Source organism: Cyprinus carpio, chromosome B16, assembly GCF_018340385.1.
Source record: "Cyprinus carpio isolate SPL01 chromosome B16, ASM1834038v1, whole genome shotgun sequence".
NCBI classification, from domain to species: domain Eukaryota; kingdom Metazoa; phylum Chordata; class Actinopteri; order Cypriniformes; family Cyprinidae; genus Cyprinus; species Cyprinus carpio.
Window position 1 is genome coordinate 21681395 of NC_056612.1, and position 24928 is coordinate 21706322.

At 35.8% G+C, this 24928-nt stretch overlaps 2 protein-coding genes across 3 annotated transcripts in view; one reads left to right on the forward strand and one right to left on the reverse strand.

The window, feature by feature from the left end:
- Nucleotides 1–24: 24 nt before the first annotated feature.
- Nucleotides 25–7078, reverse strand: LOC109066018 (glycerol-3-phosphate dehydrogenase 1-like protein). The gene is made up of 8 exons (XM_042741478.1): nucleotides 6909–7078; nucleotides 6341–6518; nucleotides 5905–6045; nucleotides 4509–4647; nucleotides 4307–4419; nucleotides 3126–3362; nucleotides 2874–2980; nucleotides 25–1642 (listed from the first exon to the last, which is right to left on the reverse strand). The coding sequence occupies exons 1-8, from the start codon at nucleotides 6950–6952 to the stop codon at nucleotides 1546–1548; spliced, it is 1056 nt and encodes a 351-aa protein (XP_042597412.1). The 5' UTR covers nucleotides 6953–7078; the 3' UTR covers nucleotides 25–1545.
- An 879-nt stretch (nucleotides 7079–7957) lies between these two features.
- LOC109066019 (oxysterol-binding protein-related protein 10-like) overlaps nucleotides 7958–24928 on the forward strand; it is a 48500-nt gene continuing 31529 nt past the window's right edge. Inside the window, exons 1-5 of one of the 2 annotated variants that reach the window (XM_042741481.1) lie at nucleotides 7963–8081; nucleotides 8188–8413; nucleotides 12367–12542; nucleotides 14581–14660; nucleotides 19012–19245. In XM_042741481.1, the coding sequence (XP_042597415.1) occupies nucleotides 8202–8413; nucleotides 12367–12542; nucleotides 14581–14660; nucleotides 19012–19245 (702 nt within the window). In that variant the 5' untranslated portion in view covers nucleotides 7963–8081; nucleotides 8188–8201. Of the gene's footprint in view, nucleotides 8414–12366; nucleotides 12543–14580; nucleotides 14661–19011; nucleotides 19246–24928 lie in introns of both variants that reach the window. The other variant, XM_042741482.1, reaches the window with a different exon arrangement.

Consider the following 24928-nt stretch of genomic DNA (forward strand, 5'->3'; position numbering starts at 1 on the left):
AATATAAATACTTAATCAAACAAATATTTAGCACAGAGATTATTTTATTGGTTACTTTCCAAAGCAGCATTTGTTTCAACGTTCAGCCTTGTTGAGATTTGTTAGAACACACAACTTGCAAAAACGGTCACATTCTCAAAGGAAAAAAAAACCAGGACGGTTTCATATATCAACATGAATACATATACAGTTAATCCACTGGAGTGTTAGACTCAGTACACTGCAACATTTCCACAGCTGAATACTTGGATGAATTAAAGTCTTACATAAAAACTGAAAAGAATAAAAACAACACCGGAATAATAGGACACACTGTAACAGATACATGCTAAGAGCTAGTCTTGAGTTAGGTATGACCTAACAGATCTGCAAGCACAGAATAGTGCTAAAAAGAAGGCCATTATGGATTTAAACACTAACTGCTCCCGTAATACACTCCCTCATTAGAAAACCACAGATCTTACTAAACCATTCCTTCATTTTTTTTCATAGTACAACTAAAGATTTAATTAGTATTTTACCGCTAATCTTCATAGAAATGTGAGTTATTACAACAGGAACTGTAGATATGGTAGTTGATCAGGATGCTAAAACGGTTACTATTTAGGGCTTGAATGATTGGGGGTTTCAATGCATTCTTGAAGCTTAAATATGCAACACTATTATTTTTACTGTAACATGATAAAAAGACAACTATGTCATTCTATAACAAGTTTTTATGTTTTGAAAGCACTTAGTCTTAAAAGAGGGTTGCTGGGAAACTGAGGGGACTGATTCGATCCCCCTTTATAGAATATATTGTCCTTTAAAACAAAACAAAAAAAATTCCATTCAAGTATTCGTTGATCTGTGAGCACTGTTCCTGACCAGTGAGGAGTTAAAAGGCATCTTCACAGAAATCTAGTTTTACTTCATCTACCATGCCCTTAAAAAGTTCAGTGTAAATGGCAGTTTTAACACTTATCAGTATGAAACTAAGCAATTAAGAACTGAAATAATAAAAGTGGTTTAATCCCAGCTTTGTCCTTGTGTTAAACGATGTATAAAAGTGTCAAAAACTGGTATTATGCTGGTTCTACAGAATCTTAAAGATTGTAACGGTTCTAGTCGTGTCGTGTTGCTCTCAATATGGACATGTAGTGAGCCTCTATAATGAGATCTCGATCGTCATTTAAAAGAGGCATTTCATCTCGTCTGTCAGTGAGGTGATATTGTGGGCCATCCACATGAGGGCAGTCAGACAGAGAGAAAAAAAGGCTCAAACAGAACAGATAACAACGCATGGCTTTTCTGAAAAATCTCTTTGAGTACGTTGTCATGTATAATAACGACAAACCTGCTAGGTTGGAAACAAACCCCTGAGTTCAAGCCTAACCATTAGAGTAGAAATGGACCTGGGACAAAAAGAGAACTTTAAAATAGAACATTGAATTAGTATATTAAGTAAAAAAAAAAAAAAATTGAAGAAAATGAGAAATGTTGGAGGTAGGACCACCTAACAGACCACAGGGGATGGTGGTGGAGAAGGGGGACGCTGTGGTACTCTTACAGGTGCTCGGGGTGGCTCTGCAGGCAGGTGATCATGTCCTGAACTGGTTTGTCCTCGAAACAGATCTGATAAACAGCCGTGAACAGGGGGAACCTGGAGAATAATGTAGATTTGAGATGTCACCAATTATGTCCTGCCCTACAGCAAGTCATTTAGCCCCCAGGATGCTCCAGGTGGACTGACACCGCAGTAGAAAAGTCACTCTGAACAAGACACTGTCTGCTATGTTAAGAATTGTGCAATGTATCCAGCACTTTCCATAAATAGGATACCAATTAGTGTCCTATTGATTTTTCAGGCAAGGTCCTGTGGCAAATCTGAATTTTCAGCAGCCATTACTCCAGTCTTCAGTGTCACATGACACTTCAGAAATCATTTTAATATGTTGATTTGGTGCTTTCTAATTATCAATGTTGAAAACAGTTGCTCTGCTAAATAATTTTGTAGATACTGTGATACATTTTCTTTTAGGATTCACTGATGAATAGAAAGTTCAAACAAACAGCATTTATCTTACACAGAAATCTGTTGTAACATTTAAATAGCTTTTTCACTTTTAATCAGTTCACTATGTCCTTGCTAAATAAAAGTATTAATATCATCATCTTCTTCTTCCCCTTTAAAAAATTACTAACCCTAAACTATTGAATGGTAGTGAATGCTAGATCTTTTTTTTTTTTTTTTTTTACCTGAGAAAACATTTATACAATTAACATAACATTAGCATTACTAAGCATAGGATTAACCAATAATTAAAATCATGTTATAATTTTGAAAATCTATTTAATTGATAAAAATTCTGGCACATTTTAAAAATGTATTTAATTTCTGTTTAAAAAAAAAAAAACATTTAAAAAGTCTTACCGACCCCAAACTTTTGAATGGTAGTGTATCTGATACTAAAATGTTGGATTTGTGTTTTTATAACTTAAAAAATTTATTGGACACTATAATTTGTTCCATATTTATGGTACAAATAATCTTTACACTCCTTAAGCAAATCCAAGTTATTTGACCAAATACAAAGATATCTTTTTAATGCATAATGACAGCCACAGGGGATAAACGTATGCATTAAAAAGAAGATTATTAAAAAAAAAAAAAAACAATTACAGTTTCAGATCTTCAGTTTTTATTTAATAGATAAAGTGCCATAATTGTTTGGAGGTGAGTGGAATTGGGACTTAAACCTGTGCCACCTACATGAGCATCATTTCAGGAGCATGTCAACTGACAAAGGCTATTGTACATATATAATAATATATGATTATGGCTGTTAGTTATAAGCACTGACAAACAAAAAAAAAAAAACGTTTACACATACTTATCCACCAGGCCCTTCTGTTTGAGGATATGATAGACCTCAGCAGAAGTCAATGGTCCCTGAAGCTTTTGTCCATTTAACATCTCCTTCTCCAGTTCCTCGATGCTCTGAAAGAAAAAGAGATCTGTATTGATCTTTTCTGCATCAGCAAATGTGCCTTTATGCTCAGCGTCTTCCTTCAATCCATAAAACGTACATTACACGCCATCAGGCAAGTGATGAAAGGCTAAAATAGATTGGTTTTCTTTTTACCTTCCCTGTCCTGGCAAAAGCCTCTGCCACGCGCCGGTTTCTTCCTCCGTAGCAGGTGGTGATGAGGTCAGCCACGCCGCAGCTCTCGAGGAATGTGGCGGAGGATACAGAACCGTCTTTGCTGAAGAGTTTGGCAAAAGCGATCATCTCCATCAATCCCAGACGAATGACAGCTGCTTTAGTGTTGTCTCCACACTGCAGACCATCACAGAAGCCTGCACCCACTGCAACAATGTTCTAAAACAGAGTGCAATAAGATAGTAAGGGTTATTAGAATGGCAGAATGGTGCAATGTATATGGCACTTTCCATATACATGATACAAGTGACAAAAGCACAAATCCCACATTCTGGTATAAGATACACTATCATTCAAGTGCTTTTGAAAGAAGTCTCTTATGCTCACCAAGGCTGCATTTATTTTATTTAAAAAAGTAACAAACAGTAATATTGTGAAATAGTATTAGTATTACAATTAATTAAAAATGTTTTCTAAATTTGAAAATGTCATTTAGACTCATATAGACTACTTTGTATATTGTAATGGTGCTTTTCTGTCTTTTTGGAGGTCAACAGCCCAAATTCACATTCACTTTCATTATATGATAATGAAAATAGTTATTGGTTCATTGTTTATTCAGCATTTCTTCTATTGTGACACACATAGGTTTGGAACAATGACAATTCTCTCACCATTTACTCACTTTCATGTCGTTTCAAACATGTATGATGTTTTTCTTTTCTTTTTTTCTGCAGAAAGATGTTTCGAAGAATGTTGGCAACCAAGCAATTTGGGCTACCATTGATTTCTATTGTATCGACAAAAATTAAACCACTGTAATATTTCTCAAAGTCTTTTGTGTTCCACAGAAGAAAGAGAGTCACACAGGTTTAGAACGACGTGAGGGTGAGTGAACAAAAACAGAATTTTTAGTTTCAGGTGAACCAAACCTTTAAGCTGTAAATAACCCTAAATATTTGTCAAATCCTGTCAATATAGCAACGATTTTTACAATGTATTTACGAGGAAGACAGCAGCCTTACAGCATCTAATTGTAAATTCAGCCATGCAAGCTCTTCTTTACACAGAGGTCTGAGTCGTGCCCCCGAAGCCCTGAATCTCAGGTGCCAGATTCAAGATATTTCCCCGGGGATGAGCAACGAGACAAGACTGATATTTACCTTGAGGGCTCCACAGAGCTCTACTGTGTCAGCATCATCCACCACAGTGATTCTGAAGTTAGGCGTCTGCAGGAGCTCTTTGAACAAGAGGCCGTTCTCCAACACCTTGCTGCCTGTGGATCAAAGAAAATGTCTGTTGCGTTTGCCTCTGGTGGTTTAGTTGCTAGAATGCAATGCTACCTACAGAACACTCTTCACTCACCAATGGTGCTCTCACAGAACTTCTCAGCTGCCACTTCATTGGCAATGTTGGCCCCCATTAGGACACTGACATCAATGCCCATTTTTTCCCGAATGATATCAGAGATGAGCTTCAATCCTTCTGGTCCTTCATCAATGCCCTACAAAGAAATAAAAAAGGAGCCCATCAACACCAATGCTTTTTTAATGTAGCATCACACTATTTCCCCCTCAGTAGATATAACTCTGGAGCACAGCTGTTTGGACCTTCTTGCCTAATGAGTCAAAAAATGAGGAGGAACACCAAAGCAGAACAAAAATAATAAAGGAGGTGAAATACATAAACAAGAAATGGGTAGAAATCCAAAAAAGAGAACAAAAAAACCATATCTTTTAAAATTAAACAGGTAACACTGTAAGAAACTAGGCTACTTTTCAAATAGTGAAGTGGGAAGGATAAATCAAATTTGGAGAGGTATAACTGCAGAGATGCATCGCTGTGCGGCACAGCCGGTAACAGAAGAGACAAACTGGCACCAGGAGATAAATTGCACATGAGGAGATTGCCAGCAGGCCAAAGGGATTTTTTTACCCATGAGTCACTTCACATATGGTGCACTTTTAAAAAGATATCAAGTCAGGGACTTCTCAGCATTGTTCATTCCCGAACATCCTGTCTGCATGGAAGAGGACACACAAAGTTTGACCAAAACTTGGAATATTAAATCAAAAACAGCCATGGGAAGCATTTTATTGGCACACTGCTGAGTATAATACAGAAGGTATACAGCAATATTATTTAATTATTTAGACAATTACTTGATTTTTCATTGATGGACATTTTGTTCCATTTTGTTTGTCTGACATAAAAAAAAAAATATATTGTGGCATTCATTGACGTTGCACAATGGGAAAAAATTATTGTCTGTTTGTGTGGTAACTCATTGGTTCATTATGAAAATGCATTTTGAGAAGAATCATCATGCTCATTTATAGCCCTTCAGTTTTTTAAGCCAACTTAATTTGAGTGCAACCTTTTTTTTTAAATAAATAAATAAATAGGCTAAATATCTTTAAGGCTTAGTTTTCAAACTTAAAATTAATTTATATTACTTTAAAATTAATTTGATAATATTACTGAAGGGGAAAAAGTGTCTAGACTACACTTTAGACAAACACTTTTTCCCCTTCCATAACACATTAAAAATAACATTTATTTGATAAGGCAAAGTAATATTTTTTAGACCAGTTACTGCTTATTTGACACCCACATAGTTTAAAACTAGGTTACCGAGTTGTTTTCAAGCTGCTGTCAAATCCGCATCAGGCTTTAGTTAAATAATGACAAAACCTTACCTTTGTAAACCCTCTTCAAAAAGCATAACAATTATATACTGTACAATGCAGAGCATTCTTACTTTGATTAATGTAATTCCACGAGCCTTATCCGAAACACAGCCCACCATCTCATCGCACAGTTTCCGGATAAACTGATGAGGAACAACGAAAACCAGGAGGTCAGCATCTTCTGCGGCTTCCTGAAGCTGCGGCACCGCAACCTACAAGAGAAACACCAGAAATCTGATTCTTAAATCCACACCCTAGCAAGTTTGAACAAGACTATATTTATGCAGAATGGTATGCAAAAGATGATCTGGTTTCAAATGATAGCCACAGATGGCAAGCATGCAAATGAGAAAGACTAATATCAATTTCAAGTGTAATATTTAATTTTACACATGGATCTGATATATCTATTATTATCTTAATCATTATTAAATAGCAAAAAAAAAATGCAAATGAAACTTATGTACTATTTACTATTTATTTACAACTACCAGGGAACTGTCTTACCACATTCTCTGGGAGTTTGTAGCCTGGAAGGTACTTGACATTCTCGTGTTCTGTGTTGATGATCTCAGAGAGCTTTTTCTCGTTGACCATTTCTTCATAAACCCACATCTTGACTGTGGTGGCAAAGCGCTGGAGTTTCTGTGCATTGGTGCCAATAATTCTTGCAATTGCAGAGCCCTTGACACAGAAAAACACAACAGTATCTTTAATCAAAATGCCAGTCTGTTGTTAAACAGCAGTTCACTCAGGCATTCCAAGCAAGGTTTACAACTCCAAGAATCTGCTCTGCCAGCTGCAGTAAAATCAGGGTTATACAGCATGCAGATCTTCAGATCAATGCAGTTAAGTCATTAATCACTTGATTTTGTCCAGAATAATAATGCTTAACATATGTATCTGAATATCAGCTCGCTGTAACTGCTGTTTCTTACAGGGAATTAGACTTGTGCTCCAGTCTAAGCAAGTCATGTCTGAGCTATAACAGTTGGTCCACGCCATATGTTCTGTATAATAATCTCATTACCAATCACATATTGATCATATATAATCGTTACACGTTCATACTCACCAGTTTCCTGAACCAACAATACATACTTTCAGCGGAGCAGCCATAACCACCTTTAATTTCCACAAGTGGATAAGTGTTTCAAGTAAACAATATAGGTAATAATACTATAAAGTCAAGCAGTTACTCGGTGGGAGGGAACGTGTTGGTCGACTTTTGACTGCGTCATCAACGATAGCTGGGGATTCTGGGAGTTGTAGTTTTTCTTTTGGTTCCACAGTTTACTTTTCGCTGAAAAACCGTGACACAGACAGGCTTTTGTGTTTATGTGTATACCCCAATTCATTGGGTGTGAAAATAATTATTCACTCTACTTATGGTAGATTAAAGCTTATAACTGAATACATTGTGAACAATATTCCTTAAAATAGCGCATTACATTATACAATTATATTAATGCATACTCGTAGTTTTAAAGAAATACCGTATCGAGGACAAAATCAGCATAATGGGGTTCTTTCTTTCTTTTTTGTCTCGTCTTCTCTCTGTTTTTGCCACTTTTCAAATGCCTTTTATGTGCAGACTTGGTTTAATTCTACAAATGACCCACAGATTTAATCATAATCTATTATAAAAACATGAATTTTTGAAAGTTTAAAACTGCGACAATATATATATTATATATATATTATATATATATATATATATATATATATATATATATATATATATATATATATATATATATAGATATGTACATATATATAAACACGTTATTTAAAAAACATTTGTGTAAAAAACAAAAAAAATAATATTACAGTAGTGTAATTTCCTTCTCAAAGAACACATAACATAATACAGAAAATATAAAATAAATAAAAAAACATGTAGGTAATGATAAGTTGATATTTGCAAATTGACAAATTTATATATTTTTTTATATTTTTATTAATTTATGTATATAAATTGTATTTGTTTTATTCATTTTTAATTTAATATATTTATTACTTCAATTCATATACTTCTGTGTTTTTTAATTATTAATGCTGTTTTTCCGTACGTATGATAATGAGGGGGCGTGGATTTACGTTCAACCATCATTTTCACATTCACGAGCGCCTTTCTGATGTAGCGGCAGCATTCCTGTCGGTGGAGCGCGGGAGGGGAGTGACCACACACTGATTCCGGAGAAGCCCATTAAAGAGTCCAAGACAAGCCAGCGAAAGATAAATGAAAGTAATCTCCAGTCACATCCTCTCCATACGATGATCATTTTCAGCAGTATCTTTGTTTTGCTTTTGAAACTGCTTTGGATTTTGAACCGTCACATTTTATGATCCAGAGTTTGGAATAATCATGGAAAAAACATTGAACGTGTCGCATTCAGAAAGCAGTAAAGGAAAGTGGACCGCGGATCTGGGGAATCCCGCACACAGACAGGCAAGAAGCGGCTCGTATAGTCCCGGATCAGGAGCTGTCTCGGACACTCACCCGTCTCAGACCCAAAAGAGACACTTGGAGGGGGTTTTGAACAAATACACCAATTTACTACAAGGCTGGCAGAACAGGTAAAGAGTTTCTGGCGCTTGCTCACACTTGACAACTTTTAAACCCATAGGGGAGGACAAATGTTTTTCATGGTAGACTTCTAGTCCAGATTTTTCACACGCTGGGCATTTCTGATCATATCATTCCATCATTTACATGACATTCAGTATCTGGATCAAAGAGTGAAGACACGTCATCTTCCAGCAATAAACAGAACGCGGGTAATTTCAGTGCATTATGACGCTATACATGAATAAAATCATATGTTGCATTATGTTTACATTCGTTCGGTTTCTCCCTCTGTTGATGCTGAACATCTGGGCAGCTTTATCCACCCACCTACAGATCGTGTTTGATTAAGTTTTTGTCAGAGACAGCAGTATAAAATGATGACATTAGTATATTTCGATCCATTATGACATCATGCATGGAAAAATCAAAGTGTGTGGTTACTATATATATATATATATATATATATATATATATATATATATATATATATATATATATATGTATGTATGTATATATGTATATGTATATGTATATGTATATGTATATGTATATGTATGTGTGTGTGGAGTTAAAAAAATATGTTTTTGACTCTGTCCATGTCAGTATTAGTAATGTTGCATTTTGTATAATCTGATGAAATCTTTTGAGATGGAAGATGGAGATCACACCCCTTAGTTTGCCTACCTGTTATCTAAGTTCTGGTGTTATGTAAGATTCTCTTATGATTTGATTTATCCTACAAGCTTATTGCAGATTTATATAGTATAGTAAAATTGCATTAGTATGAAGGTTATTTCTCTACATAATAACTCAAAATCTAGTCTGAGATAATCAAGAAGGTCTCCTGCATCCAGAAACCAACATCAGTGATCTGAAAGGTCATGATTTCATGATATTGTCCTCTGTTTTAAAGCACCTTCCCATAATGAAAGGGTCTATTTGTAGTCAGGAATCTAAATGTGAAATGAGCTCTTTACCAGCTGAGCTATGCAGAAACACTCCAAAGCAAGAGGCTTTCATTGAAAGCGGGAGGTTTTTTGTTTTTGTCAGATTTCATGGTTGTGTGTGCTGCAGTGTTGAGTGCAGCACAGCCCACAGTTAAGGCTCTTTCATCTGGGAGAGACTATGACTCATCCGTGATGGGAAATCCCTTGCATCCATAATGTTGTGCTCATTCTGTTGCTTAGTCCAGCGATCGATGGAGGAACAGGCCAAGCATATAAAAAGCATCAGGACCGGAGGGTTACCAGCCTCCGCAATGGCTCAGAAATAGCCCTCACGTTAACCTCAGCACTAGTCACAGTTTAGTGCTTAATGATTTGTGGGTGTGTGTTTGAGAGAGAGAGGTTTCCACACCACTCAATACTTTGACCTGATGAGAATTGGACCTCAGAGAGAATAACTAACTGAATAGAACCGCTAAGAGAATGGCTATAACAGGTTTCATTAATTCACCACTGAACATATGTTACATGTTAGCACAGTTAATATGCCAGGATATTTTTTGAAATACCATGCATTTTTAGATAACATTGAAATAGTCTTTACTACAGTTTTATTGTATTATACATTGTGTCATACCAGCATATATGAAATCTGACCACAAGTAAGAGGTTATGTCCCCTTTTTAAAAAAAAATAATTTATTAAAAAAATACAAATGTTAATAAAATATACAAATAATTGAAACAATTGATTTTTTTTTATTTAATCATTTTGTCAGGATTATTATATTAAAGTATATTTAATATGATGTTGAATTATTATAATATTATGCTCATTTTTATTCTGTTTCTTTTTTTAAGGGTGAGGGGATATACACAATGTCTTTTTTTGTATTGAATCATACGGGGGGATGAGGTTATGTAAGCAAAGGTCACCAAAGGTCCACAGTGATCGTCTGTCCTCCGCCATCAAAAGCAATGCATTTGTTGCCTCTTTGATCTTCATACTTTTAGCTGCTTTTTAAAATAATGATGTGTCTTCGTCTAGCTTTCAGAGACCCCATCAGAGAGACTGTGGAGGTGAAATTGGCAGCACATCCATTTTTTACTAAGAGAGGGTGACTGTTGTGTTATAGCACCCAAACCGCATGATTACAATCCATTCCCTGCAGAGTTACGATCCTGTATAAAGCATCTCTCTGGTTGGCTCTGACAGTGGGGAACCAGACGTGGCATGTAATGCATCACGAATAATGAGGAAGGAAAGGAGAGAGACAGTAATAATGGCCACCGTAAAACTCTGTGCTTTTTTGATTTTGGCCAGTTGTACTAGCTGTATGTAGTCGTGTTTTCTAAGGCAAGCATCACTGGTACTATTGCTCATACTTTTTAACAAACCCCTTAAGTAGTAAACTTTGGCATACAGTATATTGTAACCCTCACGTTTCTGTTACAGGCATAAATAAAAATGAATACATTAAAAGAGTTTGTGTTTTCACCTGGCATATAATAAAATGGATGGAAAGAACTCATAGCTACACTCTGGCAACCAACAAGAGCATGGTAGGAACCCCATATCAACACAGTAAAACCACACAGATAATGATTAGTTGACATTATCAACAAAAATACAAATATTTTTGTTACCGAATAGTCGCTTTATTTAATATGACCTAGTGTAAGGGCCTGCAGTAATGCAATTTGACCAGTGTGGCACTGTAGCACAAGACTATTTTCTTTTGGTGGGGGTGGGGGTTGTGCTTTTAGTGGACAGTAGAGAATAAAGCATGGAGTGGAGAGTTGGGAATGGGATTTACAAAGGACCATGAGTCGGGACTCGAACTTGGGTTGCCAGAATTGCAGTTGCACTATGTGTCATTGTACTAACCACTAGTCTGTCAGCGCAGATGGTGTTGCCAGGTCTGCATTTTTTAAATGGAACTGGGCTGCTTTTATACTGCTGCCATGGGTTAAAGCAAAACATCGCCCCAAAATGTGATTTTTACCAAGGTGGAACACAATTTTGATTTCTCAGTTCGATATACACAAGCAGCTCTTTACTGTTAGCGAACATCCCCACACTGCTGAGAGCGCATTTAGATGAATATAGAAATACAGTATGTGCTGCGCGCTTTCTTCACAATAACAAAATAAACACATTGGCGCCAATAGCAGCGTGCCAACATATAGTGCCAATGTGTTTCAGCCGTCCCGAGTTCAAGGCCTAGCTCGCTGACCCCCCCCCCCCCCCCCACACTTTGCTTCCTGTATAAACACTGTCCTATCAAAAATAAAAAGACAGCTAAAAACAGCTAAAATAAATCTTTAAATAAATAAACAACAAAAATAACAGTGTGGGAAAGCAGCAGTTAAGAAAGCGTATGATCATAGAGATGTGGATGTTTGGACCATCTCTGCAATTCAGCACTCCTGTAAAGTCCATCACGTTATTTAAAAACAAACATATACAAAAAACTACACAAAAAAAAAAAAAAACACATCATTTAAAAATAAAAACATATTCACTGCCACAAACAATTAGAATTACAACTTGATTTTCTGCTATAAAGCAGCTCTCCAGTGTGGAGCTGGAATAGAATATTTATAACTCAATATTTGAACTAACTGCAAAAGCTGAATAACTGATTAAAACCTACTGATTAATCATCTAAATAATATACAATTAGTTGATTAATTGTTCTAATAATCATCAGATTAATCAATTATCAATATAATCTTTTGTTGCGGCCCTAAATCCAATGCAGCCAATCAGAACATTTTAGGGACCGCCTAGCAACACACTAGAAACCAACAAGAGCAGGATAGCAGCCACATAGCAATGCATAATAAAACCACTCGGAACACTTTAGCAACTAAATAGCAGCACCCTGGTGAAACACCTGTCAACCACATAGCTATGCAAAACAACAATAAGAACACGTCAGGCATCACACGCTGTCAAAATCTAGGTTTGTTGTAATGTAACACTCTTCTCCTCTCTGTTTTTTCATCATGCAGGTATTTCGTGTTGGACCCTGAGCTCGGCCAGCTTCAGTATTTCATCAACGAGCACAGTAAGAACCAGAAGCCACGAGGGTCCCTGCCCCTCATCGGCTCCTCAGTGGCCCCAAGTGATGAGTTTCCCTATATGTTCACAGTCTGTGCTGCAAATGGAGATTTCTTCAAACTGCGGGGTGAGCGTCTTTCCCTCGTCGGGGTTTCAATCGTTTGCTTTTGCTTTTAACGTGGCCATTTGATCCCTTGATCTCCATTCTCCTTTAACTTGAGTCTCCTCACAATCTCTGGCGCAACGTCTCTTAAGGAAGCATCTCTTTGATACATGTTTTTTCCCTCAGGCATCCCCCTTTATCTGTGATTTAGTTGTCCACATTCACTCTTTCTTTTTCGCCAGCAACTTCCTCATCAGATTAGATCCCTATACTTTCCCCTCTCTCTGTTTCTCTCGTATCGTTTCAAGTACGGCAGGAGTCTTTTCATGGTTGGCATTCAGTGTATGCCACAATCTTTTATGATGGTTTTACATCAAAATTCACTTTTGGTCCGAGGCGGCTCTGAGAACTCATTTTGACTGTGTCAGAAGTTTACAAGCAAAATGCCAACAGCCAAATCGGCCATTTGTAACAAAGGCAATTTCGGAGAGGTTGTGAGAGGATGGATTTCTCTGGGAAAAGAGCTGTCACCTCCAGCGTTATTCCCAGCAGTTTGACAGCATTGCCGCAGGCGAAGCCCCGTCCGCTCCCAGTGTTCCAGGATTCTGAAACGATAATCTTCAGGTGCTATTTTTCTCATTTCACACATTCTCAGGCTTACCCCAGGTTACAGACAAGCCACAAATTGAGTTTTTCAGTCTTGTGGTGATAAAAAAGCTTGCATTTGTTCTACCTGGGCAACCATACCATACCTAATGACCTTAAAACTAGATTTTCATAGGTCATATACATAAAAACCCTGTTGGATCTTGTTTAGACAAGACCGTGCAGAACAGATTTGGGGCTGTTTTGCTTCCATAATGTGACTTCTTTCAGACTAGTGGAAAGAAAACATACACAATACACATAAAAGTGTTTATTTTATTATTGCTTTCTCTGTGTGTTTCTGTAGTAATTATTATAAAAAAAATAATTATTATTTATTATTATTTATTATTATTTTTTTTTCATGGACAACACCAGAAATCTCCACTTCAGTAGCACTTACATGGTGATTTTTTCTGGCTGTTGACAGTATTTTACTGTATTTAATTTATGGAATGATCCCCTCTATAAAATCCCTGCTGTAAAAACAAGTCTCTTATGACAAGAACATTAAACCTGGCTTTATCCAGAGTTCAGATTTTTGTTCTGGAAATGTAAGCAAACTCCTGTTTATTTAATTAGAAAACACCTATTTTCCATATTTAAACATAACATTTCAGAAAACATGTCTTATTTTACTGTGATTAATCAGCTGGGAATTAATTTGTTTTAAATGTTTAAAATAAAATTTACTCAACCTCATGTCTTTCAAAACACATGCTGTATTTTTTGTCATGTAACACAAAAGGAGAATTCTAAAGAATATCCACAATTTCCATATGGTGACCATGAGCTGTCAAGCTCCAGGAAAAAAAGGCATTATAAAAGCAACATCAAACTGATCCATATGGAGGGCTGCAGGAGTGAGTCCTAAAACCTATAAACGAGTTTTAAACTCACAGTTCCATTGTGCTGAAGTCTGGGGTTTTGAATAGATTTTTAGTTAAATGCCTGAAATAAGTCTACATCAATGATACCACTCATGATTTTAAGTGTTTGGGCTTGAAAATGTGGTTGCTAAATGGAACTACAGGTTGTCAGGACATTAAACGTCATCCCGGCAAATTTAAATTTGTGAGCTGGAATGTGACATTATTCACCAAAAGCCATAAAATATGGAACATTTGGTTTCATATTGAATGGTTTCATTGACATCTAACCTGTGATCATAAGGATAAAAGAATGTTAACATTTCAAAAAAAAAAAAAAGTTAAAGTAAAATGCATTTCTCATAATGTGATCCCTTTAATATGCAGGACTATTTATAAGGATTAAACAAACAAACAGCTTCATTATTTTGAATGAACATAGTCAGATGACGTTTTATGTTATGTTATGTTGTGTTTATTGAATTAAATGAGCTGTAGATGCAGCATGAATGGATGTGGCCATTTATAGTTCACATGTCTTCTTTTAGCTTGTGATGCACGTGAGCAGCAGATGTGGATGACCCAGCTTCAGCTCTGCGCCCGTCGCCACTCAGACGGCAGTGCCAAGGTAACCCAGTTACATTTAACTCCACACTCTGTGCTCTCATTTCCTTCCTTTAAATCTTTTTTCACTCCCTCTTGCTTTAGAAAGTAAAATGTTTCTCTTGAGGCTGTCCTCTTTTGATTTTGTTCACTCTATCATTGATGATGTTCTAACTGTCCTTTCTGTAAGTGCATCTTCTCTTGTCATCCTTCCTGTCTTTGTCTCTGTCTCTCACATTCTGTGTACTGACTGACTGGGCCTCCATTCCTTCTGACCTCTCCAGACACTACTTCGATGACAAACTGCCCCTGTAATCTTGAGATTTGTGATGCTGTTACTCTCTCTCTGTTACTGTCTCTTTTCAGTAGAGAATAAAGTTCATTGCACTGCATGTAAGACTTATTGTAACGGGTGGCATTCCAAATGAGGTCAATAGCAAGTTTATACCTGTAAGTCTTGATTTGGCTTAATTGGTAGAGATGTGCTATTACTTTTCTACACAGTTTAGCTTAGTGGATGTCTGGATGATAAAACAGGCAAATAAAAACTATTGACTTACAGTGCAACCACTTTTTCATTTTAGTTTTAGTAATTTTAGCACTTCAATTAGTTTTTAAGTTTAAGTTTTTCTACTATCGTCTCTATCGCGGTTACATGCTCATGTGGCATTACTGTGCTACGTGGTCACAAAAACTTACTATATACGTGCATTTTTAAGCATTGCGGTTTAAAAACAAGGGATTTTAAGCCATTGAAATGCAAATGAAAGAGAACACATTTTGCTATTCTTCACCATAGGAGTGCTGTCAGAGTTTTTGCCACATTATACGCATGCTTGTATGTGTCAAAATGCTCATTTTTGCAATCATCCTTGTAAACACAGTAGTTTTAGGAAAGCAAACAGCTGAGAAAGAAAACACATGTAACAGTATATTGGATCCGGGCAACTCTTAAAGTGACAGCAGTCTAATATTCCTGCCGTCATTCAAACAACAAAAGAGACAAAATCTCTCACTGCTCTTCACTAAATCACTTTTGTAACTTATTAAGAAGAAAAAATATATTTAATTCACACTGGGAAGAATATACAGTGTTTTTATACATCTTTATACAATGTTTAGCATTTCTTATTGTTTTGTTCTACTGTAGGTTTTTGTTTGTGTGTGCTTGTAATTAGTTTCTTAGTCTTATTTAATCACTGACTGTTTACTTGTCTTCAGTGAGCTTGTTTTTTTATTATTTTTTTTATTTAGGCTAGTAATATTTTTGTGATCTTGAAACTGGTCACTAGCATTATAAAATTTCTTTTTTCTATATACTTTATTTAAATAAATCAAAAACAACTATATTGTGTATAGATATATATATATATATATATATATATATATATTATATATATATATATATATATATATATATATATATATATATATATATATATATATATATATATATATTATACTGCGAAATAAAATCACTCATACCATGATATAAGATTTTACATTAATTTCACATTGCCCATCCCTATTTTGACCTTATAATCATGCACATATGTACAGACTTGCTAGTGTTATCCACAGTTTTAGTTATGGCTACTATAACTCATTGAGCAATAAAATAAGTAGCTGTATGGAGGCATATGATCTATACATGTGACAGCTCACCTGACATGATCATATACTATAAGCGTGGTCTTGTTTCTTTTTTATCCACCATAGCATGGTTTATATAAACAATAGTTTGATACTGATTGGAAAAACAGTGTGTCAGTTCACTTATCATGTGTCAAAGACACACTGCGTGTCACACACTGTTTCTCACTTTCGCCTGACTCTGAACACTCAATGATTTTTTTGTTTAACCTTTACAGAGTCAAACTTTAAGCATTCACCTCCATTAAGACATGTCATTAAATCATGCCTCAAGATGCATAATGTTTGTTTTGCTGCCTGAAAGAGATTCAAATGGATGTTTAAATGCAGTAATATGCATTTGGCAGACTGTTTTAGGCAGATGGTGTTGTGTCCAATTATTTATTGTAATTTTCAGTGCTCTTGAGTGGCAGACTAATGATAACTTTAGTCAGATCTGAAAATGAGTGTTTACAAATGGGAGAGACTGGCGTTATCCACCAATTTAGAGAGCATGGATTTAATGGAAATGAATTTAGCCTTGAGGCTAAAACATTGTTTGACTTCTATTAGCATTCATTTTCAGTATATGACCAACAAATGGCAGTCTAATAACACAAGCCAGCGTTAGCTGCTAATGCATTCTTAAAAAAGGGAAAAACCTTGCAGTCTCTTTGATTAATCCCATTATAAGCAAAGTAATTTGAAACCGCACAAATCTGGGCCTGGTCTTCATCATCGGCCTAAGGCCAAATATATTACATTACCATATTTATTCATTTAAAGACTGAATCCATAATGCATGCAACAGATGCTTCATGTATTCTCTACACTTGGCGTGCTTATTTTGTCTTTTCTTTTTTATTCACTGCACTGATTGCCTGCTGCAGTGTTAGCAGAATATTATTATTATTATTTTTTTTTTTTTTTTTTTTGTGAAGGTCCATTATGCCATTTTGTCCAGTTTCAAAGTGTTTCTACTTAAAAAAAAATAAAATAAAAGAAATTAAAACTTTGATTCATCAAGGATGCACTAAACTGAACGAAAGTGACAGTAAAGACATTTACAATGTTACAAAAGATTTACTTCTCAAATAAATGCTGTTCTTTATCCTCTTTTCTATTCATCAAAGAATCCTGAAAAAAAGAGATCATGTTTAAACAAAAATACTGAGACAAAAATGTGTCAGTTGTTTCAACGCAGCTGTTTTCACCATTAATAATAATAATAATAATAATAATAATAATAATAATAATAATATTTTTTAAACACCAAATCAGTAAATAAGAATAATTTCTGAAGGATCACATGACACTGAAGACTAGAGTAATGGCTGCTGAAAATTCACCACAAGAATAAATGACATTTTAAAATATATTAAAACAGAAAACATTTAACTTTAAATTGTAATATTATTTTACAATTTTAGTGTATTTATCAAATAAATGTCACCTTGGTCAGCATTATATATATTATAGCTTTGTATACATTTATGTTTATGTATATTCTCTCTAAATATCTCAATTTTAATTCAGATTTCCCCGATATGTGCTGTTCTATGAACATCCCTGCTATAAGGAGGTCTAAGGGTCTGTGTAATCTATGACTTATGTAACCTGGTAGTCAGTGTTAAAATCTCATATGACTGAACAATGGACTGCCGTAAGACTGTGAGAATGCAATCGCGTGAGGTTGGGGGAGCTCCATCGGACCTGAATAAAATACTCATTGTCACATGTACAGAAAACCTCAAAGTGTGGTCTCATTTTGGGTCATATCAAAGAGTGTGATCTTCCTTCAAGCCTAAGAGTCCATTGAATCATTTTTATATAGAGCATGACTTTGGTAATGTTGCTGTTCTGAGACTGATTTCTATGTTTTTATTAATTATTTTATTAGAATTTACAAGTTGTGCTGCTTAATATTTTTGTGGAAACTGATACATTTTTTTTAGGATTTTTTTGTTGTTGTGTGTGTGTGTTTGTTTATAAATGTCTTTTCTGTCACTTTCAAATTTAATGCTGAATAAAAGTATACATTTCTTTAAAAAAAAAAAATTCAGTGTGCATTAAAGAATAGACCTGAACTACAGTTGTGGCCAAAATTATTAGAACACCTGACAGATCTGAAAATAATATAGAAAGCTTTTTTGCTCTTCAGCCAGTAACCAGTCTTTTATGACACCCCAGACACCATGGTAAGAAAAACACCCCAAACTCCACAGAAATTATGGAAGAAAGTTTTGCAGTCTTATATAAATCTAGTTAGACTTGTGATTTTTGTAAAAGCATGCATTAGACACTTGCTTTTGTGCATTTTTCATCAGCAGTGCACTAAATGCTTTTGTGAATCACAGACAAATGATGTCTCTGATTAGCTGTGATGGAATGAGATTACAGTTCTCAGGTTGTGCTGAAGAGCTTTTAGAGATGAAAGCATTTCAAACGAGTGACAACCTTTATCTCTCTGCTGTGGAGAACAGTACTCCACAGGAAGCTCTCTCCTCCTCTCTCTGCCATCTCATATTGCACTTTTTCCCACCATGCACTGCCCTTGCTTCCCCTCCCCCTCCCTGCCTGTATGTGGCTGCTGTCTTGGTGGTGTCAGGCTGATGATGCTCTTTTGCGTGAAGGCAGACCGTGCGGGCGGCACAGGGCTGGTGTCTGCTCCCATGGGGAAGCGAGGCGTGGGCACCTGCTCTCCCTCTTACTCCTGCTGCTGCCATTGCTGCTATCTCTTTCAGGGCTGCACCTCCTCCTCCTCCTGCAACACCTCCTCTTCCTCCTCCGCCGGCCGGACCCGCAGCTTCTCCCTGCACCCGCACCCCATCCCACAGTGCTCCTCCATCTCCGCCCAAAGACAGACCCCCCAGCATGGGATGCCTGCCTCTGTCATCACCATCACCCACCACAAGTCTCCCACCGCCAGCCAACGGGCCTGCAGTCAGCATCCTGCAGAACTGCACCAGGTCAAAGAGGTACGGACAGCGCCAGACAGAGCCAGCTAGCCACTGTTATTAAACACACTGACGTTTCGCAGTGTCTGTCAGGGTTTTTTATTTGATTTAACACTCTCTCTCTCTCTCTCTCTCTCTCTCTCTCTCTCTCTCTCTCTCTCTCTCTCTCTCTCTCTCTCTCTCTATATATATATATATATATATATATATATATATATATATATATATATATATATATATATATATAATATATATATATATATATATATATAATATATAAAACTTGCTTTATATATTAGATTTAATATATTATATGTGACCCTGGACCACAAAAACAGTCATAAGTAGCACAGGTATATTTGTAGCATTAGCCAACATTACATTGTATGAGTCAAAATTATTAAAAAAAAAAAAATGTATGCCAAAAATCATTAGGATGTTAAGTAAAGATCCTGTTCCATGAAGATAATTTGTACATTTCCTACCGTAAATATATCAAAACTTAATTTTTGATTAGTAATATGCATTGTTAAGAACTTAATTTGGGCAACTTTAAAGGCAATTTTCTCAATATTTAGATTTATTTATTTTTTATTTTTTTTCAGTTATGATGTAAAACATTGCTCATTGGTTTGTAAATTTCATTTTTACTTGTGTTTCCAGGTCTGTCAGAAATCAGTTGTGCTATTTCTACAAAACCTATCTATGTATCTTTACCTTGGTAATATATTTACAGTAAATCAATCCAGTTTCTGCAACCATATTCCATTCATTAAAGTAAAATTTTATATTCAAGTTTGCTAGATACTGTGTTAAAGGTCTGTCGACTATAGTAGATGAAAAGCATCAAAGGGTTAAGTATTAAATATTGTCCGTCTGTTCTGCCAAAGAGTTATGAATTGCCACATGTTAGTAGTTATTACACAGAGAACACGTCTTTTGTTTTAAGCTTTGAAGGTTGACAGCGGTTCAATATGTAGTCAGCAGCACTGCTAGTGTTGAGCTGACTCCCTTATGGAGCGTCTCAACCTCGGCTGGCCTGTGAGTGCTGCGTCAGCGTCAGAAAGTGGCTGTTCAGCAGGAAGCTTGTGTCATCACGTTGTTTTGACATTGTTGCAATTCTACCTCACAGTGGAGTGAGAATGTTAGAAATTGTCAGTTTTGACTCAAAACTACACGAATTGCACTCATTCACATATAAGTACTGAATGAAACGACTGCCAAACCTAGCATCACTATTACTATTGCTCATATATGAATCCTTATGCCAAAGTATAATAGTCAAAATAGTTTGAATAGTTCACTTAAAAATGAAAATTTGATGAATATTTACTTACGAAGATCATTTAAGATGTAGATGTGTTTGTTTCAAACTGATAAAAGCTGATAAAACATCACAATAATGCACAAGTAGTAATCAACTCAGTTCCATCATTTGCATTATTAGGTGATTATGGTGATGTTTTTGTCAGATGTTTGAACTCTCATTCTGTAGGCACCCAATCACTTCAGAGGAATTTTGTTTCTTTTCTGATAAAGAAACAAACTTACCTTGGATGGATTAAATTTTCAGCAAATTTTTCATTTTTGGTTGGACGATTCCTTGAAAATTTTGCATGTAGCTCGGCTAGTACTGCTTGTATACTTATATATACACAGTGCCCTCCATAAGTATTGGAGCAGTAAAGACAAAATTGTTCTGTTTGCTGTGGAGTCAAGAAATCTGTAAATATGATTAAAAGATGGATATGAGACAAAACTACAGAATGTCACATTTTATTATTGGGTGATTCAACACAAAGATGTTTTACCAGCTAAGAAGATCAGCACTTTTAGAGTTTCATCTCCCCATCTGATGTGAGCATAAGTATTGGAACAGTTGCCTCACAGGTCTTTCTAAGTGTTCAGCTGTGTCCTGTTGCATTAATTCTTCAGATATTAAAAGCAGGGAATGTGTCTTATAAGTTATATCCATTGCTTCTCTATTCTAAGTCTTGCATTCAATGATGACACACACAAACCAGGATGAAGATGAGGAAGCAGACTCTGAAAGAAAAGCAACCAATTTGGATGCTAAAACAAAAGAGGAAGTCAATTAGAACTAAAGGAAAAACAAAGGGCATGGAGAAATCAAGAGTTTGGAAACTACCGGCGACATCAGCAACCAACGATGACCTAATCGGCTGAGAAAAACAACAGTAGTTGATGACAGACAAATCATAAAAGCTGTGAAAATGAACCCTAAAATACATGTCTGTAAAATCACCAACAACCTCCAGAAAGCTGGGGTGATGCTGTCAATCTACAGTCCGCAGGAGAATTTGACACAGAGTTACAGAAGCTACACAGCAAGATGCAAACCTCTGATCAGCACCAAAAATATAAAGGCAAGATTCTTCACAAATGTGAGCCAGTAGAGTTTTGGAACTGAGTTGATGGACCGATGAGACAAAGATTAACCTTTATCTAAGTGATTGGAAAGCAAAAGTGTGGAGAAAAAAGGGAACTGCAAATGATTCTAAGCATACAACCTCATCTGTAAAGCTTGCTGGAGGTGGTGTCATGGCATGGGCATGCATGGCTGTCTCTAGAACAGGAGCACTTAATTTTAATGATGACTTAATGTTAATGACAGTAGCAGAATGAATTTGGAAGGGTACAAAATCATCTTGGCTACCAATATTCAAGAAAATGCCACCAAACTCATTAGAAAGCACTTCATATTGGATCAGGACAATGACCCAAAACACCCTGCCAGTTCAGTCAAGGGCTTTATCAGGGAAAAGAAATGTAAAGTCTTAGATTGCCCAAATCAATCTCCAGATTTAAATCCGATTGAACATTAATTTCACCCAGCTGAAGAGGAGACTAAAGACAGAAACTCCCCAAAACAAGCAACAGTTGGAATTGGCTGCATTAAAGGCTGGGGAAAAGCATTTCAAAGCATAAGACCAAGAGTCAGGTGATGTCTATGGGTTGCAGACTCACTGCTCTGATTGCATGCAAGGGATCTGCAACTAAATATTAGCTTTTAATTTTTTTAATCTGCCCTTAAATTCAACTGTTCCAATACTTATGCTCACATCAAATAGTGGGATGAACTCTAAAAGTGCTGTCCTTTTTATTTGCTAAAACATGTATGTGTGGAAAGACCTAATAATAAAATGTGACATTCTGCAGTTTTGTTGCATATTCATATTTTAATCATATTTGCAAATGTATTGACTCCACAGCAGAGAAAGCAATGTTGTCTTTACTGTTTCAATACTTATGGAGGGCACTGTGTGTGTGTGTGTGTGTGTGTGTGTGTGTGTGTGTGTGTGTGTGTGTGTGTGTGTGTGTGTGTGTGTGTGTGTGTGTGTGTGTGTGTGTGTGTGTGTGTGTGTGTGTGTGTGTGTGTGAAAAATATTAAAATTAAATATATATATAATAATAATAATAATAATAATAATAATAATAATAATAATAATAATAATAATAATAATAATATATATATAAAACGTATTATAAGTTGCACAGGTATATTTGTAGCAATAGCCAAAAATTCATTGTATGAGTCAAAATTATCAATTTTTCTTTTATGCCAAAAATCATTAGGATGTTATGTAAAGATCCTGTTCCATGAATATAATTTGTACATTTCCTACTGTAAATATATCAAAACTTAATTTTTGATTAGTAATATTCATTGCTAAGATCTTCATTTGGGCAACTTTATTGGGCAACTTTAAAGGCGATTTAGATTTTTTTGCATCAGATTCCAGATTTTCAAATAGTTGTATGCCAGCCAAATATTGTCCTATCCTAACTATCCACAAAAAAGAAACAAACTTACCTTGGAAGGAGTACATTTTCAGCAAATATTTCATTTTTGGTTGGACGATTCCTTGAAAATTTTGCATGTAGCTCGGCTAGTACTGCTTGTAGTGTTGGGTCTGAGTCGAGTTTTAGTTTTTAACCAATTGAGTTTGAGTGGGAGACAATTATTTGTCTTTTTATATTAATTTTAAGTTGTTAATTTATTTTTGTTTATTTTTATCTTTTATACAACATAGGATTTGTCTGTACGCTGAAAAATTTCTGTGTTCAAAATGTCCAATTCCATTAACAATTGAAGTCCCAGTCCCTAATCCAAAAACTCCAACTCTGACTGCTTGAACTACAAAAAATGTACAGCACCTCAAACTGCTGTTATAAGCAACCAGTCTGAAGGTTTTTGCAGAGAATGATCAAACAATCAAAATAATCCTATAGACGTAAACTCAATCTTATCTAAGAAACTTGCTTTTGCTTTGTTTCAAACCGTCAGTTTGTATGACCCTAGTGTGATATTTTCCTGACAACCAGCTGCTTTTTCTGGGTCTTAGGCCATATTTTTGTTCTCAAATTAGACGGCACTGTCACTTTCGCTGACAGTCCAAAGGAAACATGCAGCAAGTCATTGAAAACCAGCTGAGATTCATAAAATGTGCTTTCAAAATGTGTGTGCATCTAAGCAGTGAGGTGAAAATTATTATTAGCAATCTCTCTGAATATCTTGCCAGCGTGTTAGGCAGAATATTTTACTGGGTGTAAAGCTGGCAAGCGTGTTTAAAGGACAGTTCTTCTAAACTCTGTCATTATTTACTCGCCTTCATGTTATTGTAAACCCGTATGACTTTCTTAGGGATGAGTAAATACTACAGCATTGTCATTTTTAGGTAACTATCTAAAGTGGGTGTAAAAACTTAATGATGTTCTCTTTATATGTAGCTTTTTGTGGGGCATTCAATCAACCTCTCATTCATCTGTCTTCAGTCAAGCCCCACTAAATCATCTTTCTTGGCCGTGGAGCCAACCCACCCACATACACCTATTTAAACTCATCCAGGCCCATTTACACCTGCTGATATGAAGCTCAAAAAAGGTAATCTCCGGGCTGTCAGTCAAAGATGTGGCTAGCGCCTGTGCTTTTGAAAACACAACCAGACACAGAGAGACAACTTCTCCTTTGCCGACTGGAGATAGCTGAGACTCTTTTTTCATATTCACACCATTTGCTTTCATCTCTAATACCTTTTTCAGCAGGTGGAATTCTGTATATTTTGAGGTTTTGCTATAGGTTTTTTTTTTTTTTCCTCCATCAGCACTTCATATTCTGTAGGAGTATTAACTTGGAGTCTCTAATGTTCAAAGTATTCTTTTTAATGCTGCTAGCATCACTAAAAATGTTAATGCTTATATATATATATATATATATATATATATATTTGTGTGTGTGTATTTGTTTTGATTAAAAAAAGATTAAAAGAACAGAATTTATTTGAAATGGTAAACTTTTGTAACAATGTTGAGGTCTTTATTGTCACTTTTGATTCATTTAATGCATCCTTGCTGAATAAAAGTATTAATTTCTTTCAAAACTGAAAAAATTTAATCTAGCGACCCGAACTTTTGAATGGTAGTGTGCAGCCTGCAGCGTAAGAAGGAATAGCAGAAAGTATTGTAATATTGAAAGAAATGACACACATTACCTATAGAGATGGTTTTGAAAGTCTCCATGACTGTCGTTATAGTTGCACGGAACTGCTGGCATTTTAATTATTCTGCTGTGTTTATTTTTATCCAAGGCTTGGTGTGCGATTAGTCACACTGTTTCCCCTCAACAAGTGTGGAGGAGTGGAAATTGCATTCACACAGAAATCATTAGTGAAGATTAGAGATG